The 19,552-nt window shown below is 40.3% G+C and overlaps 1 protein-coding gene and 1 non-coding gene across 2 annotated transcripts in view; both read right to left on the minus strand.

Moving 5' to 3' along the window:
- LOC121180658 (deoxycytidylate deaminase-like) overlaps nt 1-12,476 on the minus strand; it is a 28,109-nt gene extending 15,633 nt beyond the window's left edge. The window contains exons 1-6 of the mRNA XM_041036250.1: nt 12,347-12,476; nt 11,357-11,456; nt 10,490-10,625; nt 8,710-8,826; nt 4,906-5,002; nt 4,180-4,288 (exon numbers count right to left, since the gene is read on the minus strand). Coding sequence (XP_040892184.1) covers nt 4,180-4,288; nt 4,906-5,002; nt 8,710-8,826; nt 10,490-10,625; nt 11,357-11,456; nt 12,347-12,378 — 591 coding nt within the window. The 5' untranslated portion in view covers nt 12,379-12,476. The remainder of the gene's footprint in view (nt 1-4,179; nt 4,289-4,905; nt 5,003-8,709; nt 8,827-10,489; nt 10,626-11,356; nt 11,457-12,346) is intronic.
- A 6,206-nt stretch (nt 12,477-18,682) lies between these two features.
- trnal-caa lies at nt 18,683-18,755 on the minus strand. The gene has a single exon. It is a non-coding gene; the product is annotated as a tRNA-Leu (tRNA).
- Nucleotides 18,756-19,552: the final 797 nt, after the last annotated feature.

Here is a 19,552-nt window from a genome sequence, read left to right on the forward strand (position 1 = left end):
GCCAGGCGGCTCACCTCACTCCTGTAGTATGTCTCATCGTCGTTGTTGATGTGACCTACCACAGTTGTGTCATCTGCAAACTTGATGAAGAGGTTGGAGAGGTTGGGTGAAGAGGAGGGGGCTCAGCACGCATCCTTGGGGGGCCCCCGTGTTCAGTGTGATGGTGCTAGAAATGTTGCTGCCGACCCGTACTGCCTGTGGACTTCCTGTCAGGAAGTCCAACAGCCAGTTGCACGTTGAGGTGTTGATCCCCAGTTGGTCCAGTTTATGAATAAGTTGCTGAGGTATGATTGTGTTGAATGCTGAACTGAAGTCTATAAACAGCATTCTGACATATGAGTTTTTAGTGTCCAGGGGTGTGAGGGCTGAGTGGAGGGCTGTTGAAATTGCATCATCGGTCGAGCGTTTGGACCGATATGCAAACTGAAAAGGGTCCAGGGTGGGGAGAGATGACTTAATGTGATGCATGACTAACCGTTCGAAGCACTTGTGTCAGGACATAAATCTTAACATGTCATTCACAGAAACAATAAACACACACAATTACTTTCAGATACTGGAGTGTTTTCTGCTTTTCTCTGAACTGTTTCTTAAATGGTAACCTGGCTGCTCCGGGCTCTCAGCCGTGCTGTGCTAATTTGCCGATAAAGTTAGCTTCCATAATTCCAATTAAACTTTTTTTTTTTTACTAATTGTTAAGGTGATCTTAGGTAGTGCATTAGTGTTCACATTTAGGAAATAGTACATATGCGAGGAGAAACCTGTAATGTTGTGTTACACGTTACATGGTGTAATTATGGGTGTAAGCCAACTGTTAGCTAACTGTGTGTCACCACCCACAGATACAGATGCAGGAGAAGGCTGGTGCTGAGCCGGTGAACATCGACAAGGCTTGGAGGTTTGTGAACAGTGTTAAGGCTCCATATGTTCATTGTTTGAGCGGCAGCTTTGTACATGACCCTCTCATAAGGTCTGACGCTCTTGCATGCTCTTGCATTTTTGCAGATGGACTTAATTTCAGCACAATGTTTATTTTTAAATTGTTGCTGAGTCGGTTAAAGCCCTTCAAACTTCAGCAAAAGTGAAATGCTCATGTGTGACGTTTTTTTTTTGTTTGTTTTGTTTTGTTTCAGTTGTTTGTTGTCTTTTTTTTTTAACTAAAAACATCCAAGAATGACTAAGAACAAAAAAGTGGACTATTCTGAAGCGGCCTTCCATGAGCCCTGACCTAAAACCTGTTGAACATCTATGGAATTGCTGAAACATGCAGTGTAGAGAGGGCATCCTTCAGACCTGAGACAGCTGGAGCAGTTTGCTCATGAGGAGTGGGCCAAAATACCTGTCGACAGGTGCAGAAGTCTCATTGAGAGTTACAGAAATCGCTTGATTGCAGTGATTGCCTCAAAAGGTTGTGCAACAAAATATTAAGTTAATGGTACCATCATTTTTGTCCAGACCAGTTTCATTAGTTTGTTTTTTAAATAATTCTGTTGAAACACAATTGAAAAGCAATGTCTGATTTTCATTAGATAATTTTCAGTAAATTTGTATTTATTATTACTTTTGGATTTTTCTTTCTTTAATGGAAGGGTACCAACAATTTTGTCCATGTGTGTACTGGAAGTGGGAAATAACTACAGCCCATTTCTACTTCAATCCTTTTGGCTCCATCCACTGGCAAAATGGTCTAAACATTTACTATATATTTACTAAATTGCTTAACTAACCTCTATTACAACTGAACCAGTTGTAACTGAACCATCCCTTAATTATGCTGCTATAGGCCTAGGCTGCTGGCGGACTTCCCATGATCCTCTGCACACCTCTTCTCTTCTCTCTTTCTCTCCTCAGACCCACTCTCACATTTATTAACCTTTATTACATGTCATTAACTCTGTGTCCTCTCTCTCCCGTGGTCCTGTGCTTGTTTCTCTCTGGTCTCTCTTTCTCTGTACCTTTCTGCAGGTACCTCTGGCTCCGGAGCTGCATGTTCTCTGTCTGTGGTCCTGGCTCCACCAACCTGCTGCTGTTTATTGTAATTGGATTACTATTCTCTGCAGACTGTAATGTAAATAATTACCAATCATGACAGCTTCTTGCTTCTGTGCTCTGTTTCCTATCATAATTGTAATCTGCTGAGCACACAGTATCCACTAATTGTTCTGTAATCTGAATGCTGGCCCTCTAACATTGTCCACTTCCAACCCTGTTTGTATCATGATCTATATGCTGCATGTCCTTCTCCCCCTCTCCTCCATTCCTAGCTGTCCTATCTTCCTCCTTTTCCTCCTTTCACCCAGCCCGGCCATCAGCAGGAGGGTCCCCCATCTGAGCCAGGTTCTGCTCAAGGTTTCTTCCTGTTAAAAGGGAGTTTTTCCTTGCCACTGTCGCCTTAAGTGCCTGCTCTGGGGTCAGGCTCTGGGTCTCTGTAAAGCGCTTTGAGACAATTTTGATTGTGGAAGGAGCTATATAAATAAAAATAAAAATAAATTGAACAAGCTTTGAGAATGTTATCCTTGTCCTCCTCTCCTTCGGTCAGCTTCCCCTGTGGGAGGGGTTTGTGGGAAAAGTAGAAGGATTTTCTACATGATTCACATCAGATGACCTGCCAGGCACCTGAAACATAAAAAAAATCAATGGCATATTATTCTTTGTTATTATGGAGGTGCTATTATTTTATCAATTCAAATTTTAATCACTCACCTGTCTGAATCATCACACACTACAACAGCACACTCCTAACTGCTGCTTTCAGATTACAAGACACACCCTCCGGTAAGCACATTCACATGTTCACACCACCAGCAAAACAACACAAGGTAGGCCAGCACAAAGAGGGGGCAGTGGGCAGTTGTCAGCATGTCCTGATCAGTTCTCTAAGTCACTCACTGTTTATGAATTAAAAAGAGGATATTTAGTATTGTCAAAATCAAGAACATCATACCGCCTTGTAAATGACGTTATTTTCTAGACATTAATATTTAGAGTTATAATAAATTATAATTAGAGATGAGTAGAGGTTAGTACAGAGAGTTTTGCCTCTCTCAGATATGTTGAGGTGTGGTTCTCTCTGCATCACGCTGCTGTGGAAGCAGGGCACAGTGACATGTAAACCTGGATGTGCTGCAGAGGAGGTAGAGAGCAACTGAGCAGTTGGTGACAATGAGGAGCAAACTGCCACATGGTCTGGAAACCATTCAGAGTCTCCTCACTCTAATATCTGTCACTGTCAATACCTGTTGTGTCTGGGACCACCAGAGAAGACTGGGATACCAGTTTATGGTAGAGTGGTCTTGTAACCCTTTGGGCAGAACTGCAAACACTGTCTAGAGAACACCAGGCACTGCTCATCACCTGGCTACTACCATCCCTATGGTGAATCATGGTGGTGGCAGCATCATGATATGTGCTTCTCAGCAGCAGGGACAGAAAGACTGGTGAGAATTGAGGGAAGGATGAGTACAGCCAAATACAGAGAGGCCCTGGAGAAACCTGCTCCAAAATGTTCCAAATCCAAGCACAGGACCAAGTCAATGCAACAGTGGATTCAGGACAAGTATCTGGTATCTGGTGTCTTTCAATGACCCAGTCAAAGTCCAGACTTAGAACATCTGTGAAGAGACTTGAAGATGGCAGCTTACATACTCTTCCCATCCAATCTGACGGAGCTCGAGAGGATCTGTCAGCAAGAATGAAATAAACTGCACAAATCCAGATGAGCAAAGCTTGTAGAGACTCACCCAAGAACTGAAGCTGTAATTGCTCCCAGACTAACTGAATTAAGGTTTATGATACTTTTGTAAATGAGAGGTTTCAGTTTGATTTTTATTATCAGAAATTTCTTCAAACATGTTTTCACTTTGTCACTATGGATGATTGAGTGTAGACTGATGGGCACAATGGTAATTTTATCCATTTCAGACAAAATCAACACAATAAAATGTGTAAGAAGTGAAGGGGAATACTTTCTGAAGCCTCTATATTCATTTATTCAATACACAGACATGTTATGAACAAATGATGAGGTTTCATATGGTTATTGTAACAGCATGTTAGACAGTATGACAGCAAAAAAAGAAAAAAGTTTTCAGTGTAATTGAAGGTGGTCTTTGAAGATATTATAATCATCCACAGATACAATAAATGAATGTGATTTTAAAAACACCATCAGTCTTCTTCTTCCTCCCCGCCTCTTTTGCGTTTTCTCTTGGTTGTGGTGTTCAGCATTCCAGGGTGGTTAATGGAATTAAAATCAATGACAATCTCTGTCTTCTTGGGCTTGAACTGCCTGTTAAAACACACAGAGGAAAAAACAATGTGCACACAAGTCAGACACACACACACTAAAAAAAACACCAAATAAAATCATACATGAGGATGAAAGTCACCTTTCCATTGAGTTTTCAAGTCATACGTTCATTTGTCCCCTGGTAAATGTTCATAAGGTCTGGACAAGTTGTCAACAGAAGTGTGTGGTTGTGTGTGGTTGTGTGTGTGTGAGTGTGTGAGTGAGTGAGTGACAGAAAGTGAACAACATGAAGAGGAGAAACACTTGCTCAGAGAAAATATTTCAGCTTATAACTGATCCAGAGCAGACTTAGCTCCAAGATGACGTCATAGAGGACTTCAAAGAAAGAATAATTCTTGTACTGCAAAGCACAACTAGTTTCCTTGAGTGAGTATGATAAAGAAAATGTAAAAGAAGCTCTATTTCATTCTAACATAACGTTACAGCAAAAAAAGACTAACATTCAATGGAATAAAAATGTTTGACAATTTGCAATGTGATGCTAATTTCTCTGTGGACTTCAAACTGAGCTGCATACAGAAAGGGAAACCATCACAAATGAACAGTGCCTGAAAGCCTTTTTGTTCTTGTGTGCCGGAGATAAACTTTCTACTCACCTGAACGGTACACCTGCCATGCTGAGCAGCTTTCTGGAAGCAGTCATCTCCGGTGTGTCATGGTACTTGTCAGAAAGATAAACCACTTCCTTCAAACCTGGACAGAGGGAGGGATAATGAAGAGCACAAAAGAAGACTGTTATTAGTCTGATTATCAAATGGCAGCAGACAAAGGACTTGTTTCTGTACTTGTCTTTTTAGATCTAAGTGCTGCATTTCATACCACTGCCCACTAAATTGTAATACAGAGAATGAAACATTTAACTTAGCACTAAGCACTAAGCTGGTGTAAGACCTATTTATCAGATCAATTTCACATTTTATACATTAATCATGAATACTCGGTGTAAAACATCTCTGTCCATATAAAACAAACTGCAAGGACTGACTTTTTTGACCTATGTAACACTGCTATAATCAGGACAGCTGACGCACATCTTGTCTCAAAAAGATGCAAAAAAAAAAAAAAAAAAAAATCTAGTACCTGGGGCAAACTCCATCTTTCTAATCTGACTGAATATCTCTGCATTGTCTAACAGACTATGGCACAGATAGAACCCACCTTCCAAGAGTGGAAAATAAGCTGTCATATGATGCCATGGTTACACATGTAATGTGAAGTGAGGGCTATAATGCAGTAGTTTTTATAGTGTTTTTATACACAATGTCACCATCAAACACACGAATTACCTATTGGCTTCACTAATGGACTGGTTAATCTGGAGAAAAGGGTAACATTAGTTTGTCAAAAACTAATGTTACCCTTTTCTCCAGATTCTTCTCCAGAGAGAAGAACTGGTTCCAAGGCAAGACTAGAGAAGATCCTGAAAGAGAAGACCAGATTCTTGATCTGTCTCAAATGACATAAAGCTAGCAGCAGTCATTGTTACTATGTACACCAACTTTTCACAAAGGTGAAACATTTGGTAGCATCTCGGAATGATCCAAACCTGCTGCTGAGTGATGAGCCTGTGGGCACAGAATTTATTTTAAAATCCTTCTCCTTACATATAAGGTCCTCAATGGCCAGGCTCCTTCATATCTCAAAGATCTGATAGTACCATATTATCCCAACAGATTGCTTCGTTTTCAGAATGCAGGTTTGCTCATGGTTCCCAGAATCTCTAAAAGTAGAATGGGAGGCCGAGCCTTTAACTATCAGGCCCCTCTCCTGTGGAACCAGCTGCCAGTTTGGTTTTGTGAAGCAGACACCCTCTCTAATTTTAAAATTAGACTTAAGACCTTTTTGTTTCACAAAGCTTTTAATTAGTTGTAGTTACAGTCTTAGTTATTGTGACTAAACTTATAGTTATTCACAATTATTTCTATAGACACTGTTACAGTTAAGGATAAAGCCCATAGTAGGGCTGGCTCAGGCAACTGAACCATCCCTTAGTTATGCTGCTATAGGCCTAGGCTGCTGGGGGACATCCCATGATCTTCTGCGCACTTCTTCTTTTCTCTCTTTCTCTCCTCAGACCCACTCTCACATTTATTAACCTTTATTCCATGTCATTAACTGTGTGTCCTCTCTCTCCCATGGTCCTGTGCTTGTTTCTCTCTGGTCTCTCTTTCTCTGTACCTTTCTGCAGGTATCTCTGGCTCCGGAGCTGCATGTTCTCTGTCTGTGGTCCTGGCTCCACCCACCTGCTGCTGTTTATTGTCTACAATTATCCATTTCTAACACATGTTTAATGTTTTACTCTGCTACAGATACATTTTGGATTAATATTCTGTGCAGACTGTAATGTAAATAATTACAAATTATGACAGCTTTTTGCTTCTGTGCTCTGTTTCCTATCGTAACTGTTATCTGCTGAGCACATATTATCCACTAACTGTTCACTAACTGTAATCTAAATGCTGGCCCTCTAACATTGTCCATTGACAACCCTGTTTGTATTATGCTGCATGTTCTTCTCCTTCTCTCCTCCATTTCCAGCTGTCCTATCTTCCTCCTTTTCCTCCTTTCACCCAGCCCGGCCATCAGCAGGAGGGTCCCCCATATGAGCCAGGTTCTGCTCAAGGTTTCTTCCTGTTAAAAGGGAGTTTTTTCTTGCCACTGTTGCCTTAAGTGCTTGCTCTGGGGTCAGGCCCTGGGTCTCTGTAAAGCACTTTGAGACAATTTTGATTGTGGAAGGCACTATAATTATTCAGAACTCTAAAAAATCACAGACTCATGTATACTCTGTATACATCATTTTTAAACCTTTAAACCACAAACCTCATGTACATATGTAAATATGAAGATGTTTTTATGTTTTCTATTTTATTTTTATCTTATTTTTATTATATTGCTCTGTTTGCTATTGGAGTATATGTATATTTTAATGGGTGTATTGCAATATGTTTATGTTTATTTTCGTTATACTTTTTATACTTTTTTTTTTCACTTTTCATTTTATCTTATTTATTTTAGAAACTTTTTCTCTTGGTGTACACACTCTCTGCAATTTTTCTTCATTTTCAATTGGGAGTTTGTACGTAACAAAAGAATTTCCCTACAGGGATTAATAAGTATTAATAAAAGTTTTTTCTGATTCTGAGTACACAGCTGATCCATAGGAATTTTTTGCAGTTTCAGCTGACAAAGCAAAAATTCGGAGCTTCGTCTGTGAGAAGTGGTGTGAGAATGAGTAACTGGAGCCTGCTCTCTGCCCAGCTCATCTCTACATGGGTGGTGGATTCAGAGAAGAGGCAAAGAGCATGGTGCTCACAGAAGGGTCTGTCATGGACGTTCCTGCTCTGGAATCAACACAGCAAAAGGCTGATAGAAGGATTATGCTCCGATCCCTCTACAGTGTCCAGACTGAAGGCGTTGACAGAGTTGTCATCCATACCAATGGCATCTTTACCATGTGCCTGTACTATGGTGCAACACACCTCAGCGATCTAACAGAGTTGTGGGAGAGAACAGCCCAGAGTGCATACTTACCATGAAATGGTTGTAGCACTGGAACCTTCACAGTGTTGTGCCAGAGTTGTCACTTGCTATTCATATTTGAGTGGTCAGAAGGCATGGACCAAGAGCAGCATGAATCTGTATATACCTGTACTTTGGTGACAACCCCACTGACACCATTACGGATGACCTCCTCAACCAGGCATGACACCTCACAATAGCTGTGTGCACAATCACTGCTGATCAAAGTGATCAGCAGTGATCAGGTAGATGTGTCACAGGCTGCCAGATTACTGTTCAAAGACGGCAGTTTCATGCTACATGTGCTGTTGCTGCCAGGAGGTGGCAACTAAATGCAGAAGGATGCAGTACTTTTCAACATTTGAGAGCAGTGGTAGCAGCAGAGACAGAAGCTGTGAATAAAATTGGGTGAAACTTTGTTTACTTCAATAGATTTACTCAATATAGCTCCTGTACCACCACCATGGATACCAAAATTTGTTGTAACATTGTACATTCATATTCAGTGTAGGTCATGTGTTTAGCATGGCAATTCTGTTTACTAGTGTTTTCTAGTTCTGGCCAAGTGGAGGATTATTTTATGTTCAATTCTCTGCCATTAGTGCTGATGGGAAATGATCTGTAGTTAATAACCAATAGGGCCAGTGTCAGACCTAGTATTAAAGTGAAGTAAATATTTTGAATCAAAGGTGGTTTATCAAGAAAGTTCCCAATTTGTAAACACTGAATGTAAGTACAAAATATGGGGACACAGTTAGCAGCATCTATAAGCAGTTAATACTTAAAAAATTAACAAAAATAAAAAACCATAAAAACTCAGTATCAGTCTACCCATATTTACAAGTGAGTGGAGTATAAGAGCCTGTGTCATCAACACCCACCTGCCTGGATGATGAGCTTGGTGCACTCGTTGCAGGGGAACAAAGTCACATACATGGTGCAGCCTTTCACATCAGCACTGTTCTTGTTCATAATGGCGTTCAGCTCTGCGTGGCACACTGTGGGACAGAGTATTGAAACGGTCTCCAGTCAATACAACACACTGCATGTCTTCTTGTTATAAATTTAATGAGGTTGTATTGCAAACAAGGTTTTGAGAACCACAAACAGAATTCCATTTACCTTCACTGTATTGGGCCTCAGTCTAAACACCTCTAGATCAGTTCAGTCTGTCCATCCCTCCATCCTGTACTTTCTTTTAGTTCTGAAAACCATGATTTCCATGCAATCATCTGATGATTCTGATGATATTCATTACCTCCAGCAGATGAAGAGTCTGGATAAATTCTAACATAATTTTAACTTAAGAAAATCATGAAAATTTATGGACAGACTGTCTTGAAGTTTCCTGAAAACATTCATGCTCAGAGGAGGATGAACCCTTTTCTATCCTGTTCCTCTAGTGTCACCATCAGGCCACATTTCTATTTATTCTATACAAATGTAAACATTTAAATGGCTCATTGCAATAAAATTTAGTGAACAAAATCATGTTCTCCAGAGGATGAACCCCTTTCATTTAAAAAGAGTACTACATCAATTAAGTGTTGCACTTCTATAACACCGTCTGTCCCTGGATGGGCAGTTTAAAACAAATTTCTTTATGAGCGGTATTCACACATCCAACTATTTCAGATGCAGGGGCATTGGAAAATGTCTCCTAAGTTCTGTAGAAGGAAGGATGTTCACTGTACACTGCTCTTGCTCAGCATTTCAATTATCAATCATACCAACACTAACATAACATAACACTAACATTTTGGTCCCTCTGGACCTTTGTGGAGAGTTTTAAAACAATTCTTACAACCAGGATCTTAAATAGAAAATGCTCAGCCTATCTTGTGCACACAGGTGTCTCTCAATCACCAACTCTGACACATGTATCATCTGTCATGTGAAATACCTCACTTACATAAAAAGAAAAAACAAGCGTCATTTATATGATCAAATGTCCTTGTGGGTCATTCTATGAGGGCAAAACATCACATCCATTAAAACAGAGAAGAAAAAAAGTGAGAGAACACAAAAGCTCCACAAGGAGAAATGACAGAGATGACTCAATGGTATTATACAGCTGCATAACAGGTTCACCATTAGGCCTTTCAATGTTTTTGTTTTGTTCAAGTGTCACTTATTTTGCTGAGGTATTTTGTGAATACACTGGTTCTCTGTGGAATATTCATTTCATTTAATAACAAGTCAAAAAAATCAAAACAAGAGCAGAAAGAAATTGAGACAAAGAGCTCCTCTTGAGAGGAGATGATTTACTTGCCCTCAATCACACTGAATTAAGCACTAAGAGAAAAGAGAAGACACAAAGAGAAAAAGAGAAACTGAGAAAGATGAAGTAGAATGTGAGGGCATCTTCTCAATGGAGAAAGATTTTTTCATTATTTATTTATACTGCCCTCTACAAAGTTTATAGCACCTTATACATGAGGAAAACTCAGCAGCATCAAATGGACCACTGATGAATTACAGTCTTTCACTAATGCCTTGAAAATTGAATTATGTTAATTCCAGAAAACCCACACACAATTTAAAATGAAACCATCAGCGCTTTATTTTTTTGCATATAAACTTTTTTTTTTTTTTTTTAACTGTTGGATTGCCGAAAAAATAAAACCAAAATGATTAGTGTGTGTACATATTCATTCTCACCATATGGGTATTTAGTTTCAAATCGGTCACCAGCAGACCGGGACCACGGTAGAAGGTCATCATCACAGCCGTTGGGCATACCATTGTGACCAATGCCAACTATCTTATTCTCCTGGTTCACTATACAGGCCCCGACCTGCAGAGAGGGAGAGACAGGTTCCACAGTTTGGTTTAGCTGCATTTGTTTTTCTCAAACTGTCAAACAGTCCAGTGTATCATCAAATAATCCAAGAACAAAAGCAGCAAACAGTCCACTACCTTCAGTGGTGTCCCACACACTCTAAAGACTTGGACATTAATGGGGTCCCTTCAAATTCTGTCAGCTTTATGATCTTCTACACACACACACACACACTTATACTTGGCCTTTATTCTATAATTTGAAAGTGCTGGTCCGTGTTTGTTTCAAGATTTAAGGCCTGGGTTTGCCATAACAGCATCTTCTTCATTTGTTTATTTGTAATAACGACTGTTTTAAGAGCTTATGGGTCTTTCTGGGCCTCTCCCCTCTGCTGCACAACTAACGAAGGGTATATGTGGTAGAACCACTCTATCCTGTACAGGAGTGAGGCCTGAAAACCTCAAAAACTTCTCACTCACATAAACTTCATCTATCTTAGAGAACCTAGGATCCTACCAATGAAAACAAATGTCAAGGGCTATTAATATACTTGTAACCCTTTCCAGTATTTGAATGGTGACTGTATCAGAAACCAGGCCCCTTGCCTCAGGACCTCTGCCTACTATAGACACCTTTCTGCCACTTATTAAAAACACATTTTGTTCAAACTCAATTGGACACTTAACGTCAATGTGAAGTAGGTAATTGATACATATGCAAACACACACAAACACACACACACATACTTGTGTGCTTGGGTCTTTGCTCCTTTGGGCTGTCAGACAGGCGGCAGCCATAAAGTATTCTGGGCATTCCAGATAGTCTTCTCTCTTCTTGGTTATGCCACTAGAGAAACACACAAAAAGAAAGAGGATGTTAAAATATTCCGTGTTTACACACCCATCCAGATTCCTACATATGAATCCTATTTGCGTTACCTGATGTGTACGTCAACAGTATCTTGTCAGTGATTTACTGTTTGTGTTAGGGTTTAGTCATAGTTGTTTGTTATACTGAGCTAGCAGCTTGGCAAACCACTAACATTTGATGGAAGGATGCCACAGTAGTACGTGTGTACTAGACAATGAACTCTCACCCAAGAACACTCATGCTATACTTTCCATTTTATGTTTTTTATGCTTCTTTGAAGATTTAACATTCAAAACTGCTGTTCATAAGTCAGTATAATGAGTAGCCTAATATAACACGAGCAATTATCTGCACAATGATCAATTTTACTATTTATACTGTCAATTCATTTGACAGCAGTACTTCTGTAGTTTGACATTTTAACTGCAGAACTTTTTAAACAGTGGTTTTGCTACTTTTCCTCAGGTAAAGGAGCCAAATTCTTCTTCCAGCACCTTCAACAAGGAAAGTGTCAGAACATAAATCTTACCATGTCATTCACAGAAACAAGAAACACACGTGTCATTTAATGAGCTAGCTCTATGTAGAATCAGATAGAAAGAAGCTGAGCGCGAGAGAGCACCTCTTTAAAACTTCACAGTTACATTACAAAAAAAAAACAGAATGAAAAATGGTACAGATTCACTCAGTCTGCTGTTTTAAAATATGAGAAACTGAAACACTGAACAGAAATTTAAGAAGGCAGCTTAACAAACACTGCAGAAAACCAACAGCATGTGGACAGGCAATATTCCAACCAGCGAGTTTTCTGTGTATCTAACAGCCCAAACACAAGCCTCTCATGTTGGACACACAAAGGTAATTACCTCTTTGGATGACCAGACCCTGGCTGCTGCATTTCTTCCGTACTTTCAGATACTGAAATGTTTTCTGCTTTTCTCTCGACTGTTTTTTAAATGTTGAAGTCAGAAGAGGACACACCCCACGGGACATGTGTCCCACAAGTCAGGTTTTTTAGACACAGTAGTTCTTTTTGTTTACGCACCCATCCATGAGAACTTGCACAGACACACCCATCCAGTTTCCTACATTTGAATCCTACGTGCATTACCTGATGTGTACGTACACAGTATCTTTTCAGCAATTTACAATAAGATTTCCATAAACAGAGTCATGTTCTTTCAACTTTATGGGCCTAATCTTCAGTAAAAGTTTGAATATCATAGCTTCCATTCTGCCACTTTTACAGATACCAGGGGAACATGATGTAGATTCATTTCCTGAAATCTTCTTTTTGTTCTTTGGGGTTTGTGCACAAGCTTAATGGCTTTTTGACTTCTGACCTGATCTAAAAAGTAAAAACCCTGCTCCAGTGTCAACACTATGTCATCTGAACAACCTGGAAGAACTTGTTGCATCAAATCAAATCAGGCTTTATTGTCACTTTGCCGTACATACAACTGCAGTGCAGACAAAATGAGACAGCTTTTCCTGGGATCAGGAGAGTGAAGGTCAACATAGAAAAATAAAATAGTAATAATAAATACTATATAGGTACTACGAGAAGGAAAGAAAATAAACACACTAAACCCCCCCCCCCCCCCCCCCCCGAACATATTGCAAGACGCCCATTGTGCAAAAATTGTGATGTCCATAGCAGCTACTGTCAATAAAGTGCCAGTGCTGTGCATAAGAGTGACCAGTGCCACATAAGTGTGACCAGTACCAGTGCCAGAGACCAGTGTAGGCATAAATACATGGACAATGAACCCTCATCCAAGAACACTCGTGCTATACTTGACTATTTTCATTTTATACTACTTTATATCATAATTTCACAACATTTCAGAGGGAAATAATCCGTTTTTCTGAAGATTTAACATTCAAAACAGTTGATCAGCATATAAATGTGATGCACTGTTATTTATTAAACTACCAGATATTTCACAGCAAGTAGTCATTTCAGCTCCACTTCAGCTAGGAACAACAGTAAAATGCAGCTTTCCTAAAATGTTCATTATACAGTGTAATGAGTAGCCTAATATAACGAGCAATTATCTGCACAATGATCAATTTTACTATTTATACTGTCAATTCATTTGACAGCAGTACTTCTGTAGTTTGACATTTTAACTGCAGAACTTTTTAAACAGTGGTTTTGCTACTTTTCCTCAGGTAAAGGAGCCAAATTCTTCTTCCAGCAGCTTCAACAAGGAAAGTGTCAGAACATAAATCTTAGTATGTCATTCACAGAAACAAGAAACACACACGTGTCATTTGAGCTAGCTCTACGTAGAATCAGATAGAAAGAAGCTGAGTACGAAAGAGCACGTCTTTAAAACTTCACGGTTACATAAAAAAAAAAAAAAACAGAAGTCATGTTCACAAATAATTGAAGCTTTCTAAACCTGTAAAACAAATATACATGGCAAAGAAACCAGTCATCTCGTGCCTGAAAGAACCCTCCTCCTCCTCCACTGCTGACACATGACTGTGCAGCCAGAAAAGCGGGGAACCTGATCACAAAATTTGCAGATGACACCACAGTGGTGGAACTCATCAGGGCAAACGACGAGTCAATGTACAGTGAGGAAGTAGAACTGGTGGACTGGTGCAGACTGAATAACCTGGTGCTGAACGTGGACAAGACCAAGGAAATTATCATTTACTTCTAAAAAAAAAAAAAAAAAAGACTGTGACTGAGAATAAAATGTGTGAACAAACTCTATCAGTGGTGAGGCAACACAAAGACACACCTATGTACAGTTACAAAGCAAAAAACTGTGTAAAGCTCAGTGCTCAAAGCTCCCAGTGTTCCCCCCTAACCCTAACCCTGAAGCTGCACAGATAACTTTCATCAGAAGTACAAAGTGTTTGATGGCTGTTAGATTAGATATGATATGATGATATGTCTGTTTTTTTAAATGGCAGAGCTCAGTCTCCTTTGCTTTCTTCTCTTGTTCCTTTATTTGATGTCAAAATGCAACACAGTTTTTCAGTTGTTTCTGTTTGTGAAAACTGAGTTCCAGGTCATTCATTTTTGTCAAAATGTCAAAATGTTGCAAATTTAACCTCTTGAATATGAAGCTTATCGTGTACTTTATTTCCAACAAACTCGTGCTCACTCAAGATTTAACTGACAATGAAAAATAAAAGAAAAAATGTAAAGTTTCTTTCTTCATTTGTCCAAAATCGCTTACTGCACCTTGAAGTTTAGTCACCTGACACTCAAACTACTGCTGTCCACACAGGTAGAATTTTGCCGTTGTGGGTAATGACAGGGATCGTTGCGTGACTGGATGATGTTGCTGGCAAGGAAATAGATAAATAGATGAAGAGATAATCTATTCCAGGATATGAACTTGTGGCTTTGTATTATGCATGGACTACACAGGTGTTTGGGCACAGTCTCCATCAAACGAAATCATACAATGAAATGTTGTTTGACCTTACTGCTCTGAATTTAATCTTCTGTACACAGAGTCTGTCTGCCTAAAACATACTATCTATTGTGACTCCTGTAATAGACACATATCTATTACAGGATTTACATTTGGCTCCTGTATTACACATCTGGTTGGCCAGTTCCAGATGTCAAATTGGGAAAGACTTTCACCTGTGAAGGTTGTGACTGTGCTAGAGCTGATTCAACACTTAATTCCTGTTTAATATTTTTAAAATCCTGTTTTTACTATCAGCTCTAACAACAGCGGAGATGAAGTCCAAGACAAAAATCTGAACCTGTGAATACTAAGGACACAGAATAATAAACTTAATAATAAACTTCTAAAAAGCTGAACTTGATCGGGTTTTCTGGCATCACCATCATCACAACCCATCTGAGAACTAAGGATGTTGTCCATGCAGTCTCCCTTCTCCACAACCTGATGAATGGCACCAAATACACTGCTCCATACATGAGGTCTTCATTCTGTTGGCACAGGTCATTCAGTTTTCAGTGTGGAAACCTTTGGAATTACAGTCAAAGACAAACACTGTAGTTAAAACATGGTGGATCACAATGAATCACATATAGCAGCTTGTCAGGACAGGAGCATGAATGTCTTTCAGCTGAGGACGATCATGTATGAACTTACAGTATTAAATGAACAAACTGGTACGTGACAGTTTCTTCCGTCCATTGTGTATTATACATGAGAACACACTTCTCCTTTGTGACATGATCATTGTGTGAATAAGCTGCAATATTTCAGTAAATTAACTCAAACTACCAGAATTCTGTAACTACTAGAATGGCCATAGCAGTCACTCTGACCATTCATATATTATTTGCAAGTAATTTAAATAATCAATGAAAAGATCTAAAATATAAGAATATTAATATAATTGATTACCACAGAACTTGCTACTGCAATTACAGATACAAGTTCAAATTAGATCAATTTGTATTATTTTCTTTGTGGAATAAAAACAAATTTGTGTTGCGTAACTGGATGATGTTGCTGGCAAGGAAATACTGTTGACTCAAGCCTAACAGAAAATGGAAGAGAATATTTGAACTTGCATGATTAAATGATTCATCTGCATTCTTACCTCTTAATTTACTCGTCCATGACAGCAGTCTTGTCAGAACTGGTTGGGTGGAGAGGGTGTGATCACTTCATTCTTTGTCTTTCTACGAACAGTAGCACAGCCAGATACCTCATGGCTTCCTGTAATTTGTAAAAATGTCCTAAAGTGCTTAATTTACTTGAATCTTGTGGCCCCATCAATTTGTGAACGGCCCAACCCATGTAAAAGGTTATTGTTTCCTTTATGAAATCTTCCACCTGCTCTCTTCACATGGAAAAACTCCCTTTAACAGGTTGAGAAGCATTGCGCAGAGCAGGAGGTATACTGATACCAAAAGACGACCGGCTGATCAGTCTTCTTACTGTTGAAGGCAAGATCTTCTTCAGTGTCATAGCCCAAAGGTTGGACAGCTACCTGGAGGAAAACAAGCTCGTGGACACAACAGTTCAAAAGGCTTGAATTTCAGGTTTTTCAGGACGCCTGCAATACACCAGAATGATCTTGCACCAAATCCAATTGGCCAAGAGCAAGAAGAGCAACCTACGCACTGTCTTCCTTGATCTTGCAAATGCATTTGGCTCAGTTCCCCACAGCATCCTCTGGACCACATTTAATTTCTTCAGAATACCAGAGCCCATCACAAACTTGATCAAGGCCTATTTCCAGGACCTGCAATTCTGCTTCACCACATCTGGGCTTACCACTCTTTGGCAAAGCCTTGAAATAGGCATGTACTGTAGCTTTCACCATGGCAATGGAAGTCATTATCAGAGCTTCAAAATGGGTGGTGGGGGGCAAGCAGCTGAAGGCCACAGCCCAGTTAACTCTGATCAGGGCTTACATGGATGACATAACGACCCTGACCACAACAGTACTGTGAACCCGACATTTGCTAGAGAAGCTACAAGAAAACATCACATGAGCCAAGATGAAGATCATCCCATCAAAATCAGCAAGTATCGCCATCTTATAGCAAAGCTGTCAAACCAGAGGTTTTTCATTAACAATGAACCAGTACCAACTGCATCTGAGAAACAAATCAAAAGCCATGGGAGTCTGGTGTCTCCAGTTTGGCCTCTTTCAATTCTTGTAGAAGAGTTCAAGTGCTTCAAGGTAAGACTGGAATTGACCCTCTCAGAATCTCGGAACACAGCCACAAAAGCTGTTGCACCAGCATTAACAACAGGACAGAAATGGGCAGCACTCCAGCATGCTGAGATTGTGGGCCATGTTCAGCGAGGAAGAGGAGGGCTGGGCATATGTCAGGACAGACCCATGTGGACTAAGGCAGCACCATCAGTGTGGCGAAACAACCAAGTGCTGGAATTTCCTGGCCGTAGCTGTTGAGACGAAAAGAGCAGCCACCAACACTGCTTCCCCCAGAGCATCAACAACAAGGACAAGGACAATTCAATTCAATTTTATTTATATAGCGCCTTCCACAATCAAAATTGTCCCAAAGCGCTTTACAGAGACCCAGAGCAAGCACTTAAGGCGACAGTGGCAAGGAAAAACTCCCCTTTAACAGGAAGAAACCTTGAGCAGAACCTGGCTCAGATGGGGGACCCTCCTGCCGATGGCCGGGCTGGGTGAAAGGAGGAAAAGGAGGAAGATAGGACAGCTAGGAATGGAGGAGAGGGGGAGAAAGACATGAAGCATAATACAGACAATGTGGGTCAGCATTTACATTACAGTTAGTGAACAGTTATTGGATAATGTGTGCTCAGCAGATTACAGTTATAATAGGAAACAGAGCACAGAGGCAAAAAGCTGTCATGACTGGTAATTATTTACATTACAGTCTGCAAAGAATATTAATCCAATATTTATCTGTAGCAGAATGGAACATTAAACGTGTAAGAAATGGATCATTGAAATGGACAACAAAACACAAAAAAAAACAAGGACAACAAAACCCCCCTTCCTTGACCAGAAATGGACATCTGGAAGGAGCACAGGACCGGGAAATGCTGACTGACAATATCAGCAGAAACTTCATCTTCACTCTAAGGCCAGACCTGATACTATAGTCCAACACTCTCGCACTGTCTACTTCATAGAATTGGCAGTGCCATGGGAGGATGCCAAAGACGAGGCCAATGAGAGGAAGAGGCTGCGGTATACTGAGCTGAGGGCGGACGCAGAACAGTGGGGTTGCAAGGCAACAGTCTGCCCAGTGGAGGTAGGCTGCTGCAGTTTCATTGCAAAATCTACTGCTAAGCTACTGAAAGAACTGGGGATCTGAGGCCACATCCTCTGCAGCACGTCAGTCACATCAGCTCTGTTCACAGACGCAAAAATGAAGCATGCAAAGGAAAGAACACTGTACCTAAAGTGAAACATGGAGGAGGCTCGGTTATGTTCTGGGGCTGCTTTGCTGCATCTGGCAGCAAAGCAGATGCAGGGTACAATGAAATCTCAAGACTATCAAGGCATTCTGGAGCGAAATGTGCCACCTAGTGTCAGAAAGCTTGGTCTCAGTCGCAGGTACCAAAATTATTATTTGTCATGTCATGTCATGTCATGTCATGTCATGTCATGTCATGTCATGTCATGTCATGTCATCTGCCGCTTGTCTGGGTCCAGGCCCAGGGGGCAGCCCACCCAATTCACAATGCACCGAAGGCCTATGGCACCTCCACGGGTGGTGAGCCCATGGGAGGTGGTGCCACCCGGAGTGGGATTCAAACCCACGACCCTGAGAGGTTGAGTCTCATGCTCTACCAACTGAGCTAACCAGGCGGCTATTATTATTTGTTAATATTTTTAATGTTTTACACATCTTTTTTCTTTGAGTTGTCCCCATCTAGTGGCTCTGCTTGTCACAAAAGGAGATAAAGGATGCCACCTGGAAAAGGGGGCTGGAGCAGGAAGAGACAGTTTTTGACCTCACATCCTGGATTCCTGGCTGCTGCAGACTATGGCTGATTTATTTTTAGTCAATCTTTAGTTATCATTAGAATCCTTATTTGTAGTTGCACTTTGACATTTTGAGTCTTGTATTACTTCATAATTTGTATTAAATTCAACTTTATTTGTCAGCCATCTTTCTGTGGACCTTGGGATTTTTTTTGATGTGCAGAGTCAGACATTTTTGCTCAGCCACCACAGTAGTGGTTATCAATAGGAAAAGGAAACTAAAGAAATAGCCACTACACAGGTCATGGGTCCTCCAACAGGATAGTGACACAAAACACACAGCTAAAACACCTAAGAATGGCTGAGAACATTGGACTATTCTGAAGCAGCCTTCCATGAGCCCTGACCTAAAACCTGTTGAACATCTGTGTAATTGCTGAAACATGCAGTGTAGAGAGGTCATCCTTCAAACCTGAGACAGCTGGAGCAGTTTGCTCATGAGGAGTGGGCCAAAATACCTGTCGACAGGTGCAGAATTCTTATTGAGAGTTACAGAAATCGCTTGATTGCAGTGATTGCCTCAAAAGGTTGTACAACAAAATATTAAGTTAAGGGTACCATCATTTTTGTCTTGGCCAGTTTCATTAGTTTGTTTTTTAAATGATTCTGTTAAATGTCTG

Source organism: Toxotes jaculatrix, chromosome 4 (genome assembly GCF_017976425.1).
Source record: "Toxotes jaculatrix isolate fToxJac2 chromosome 4, fToxJac2.pri, whole genome shotgun sequence".
Taxonomy (NCBI): Eukaryota; Metazoa; Chordata; class Actinopteri; family Toxotidae; genus Toxotes; species Toxotes jaculatrix.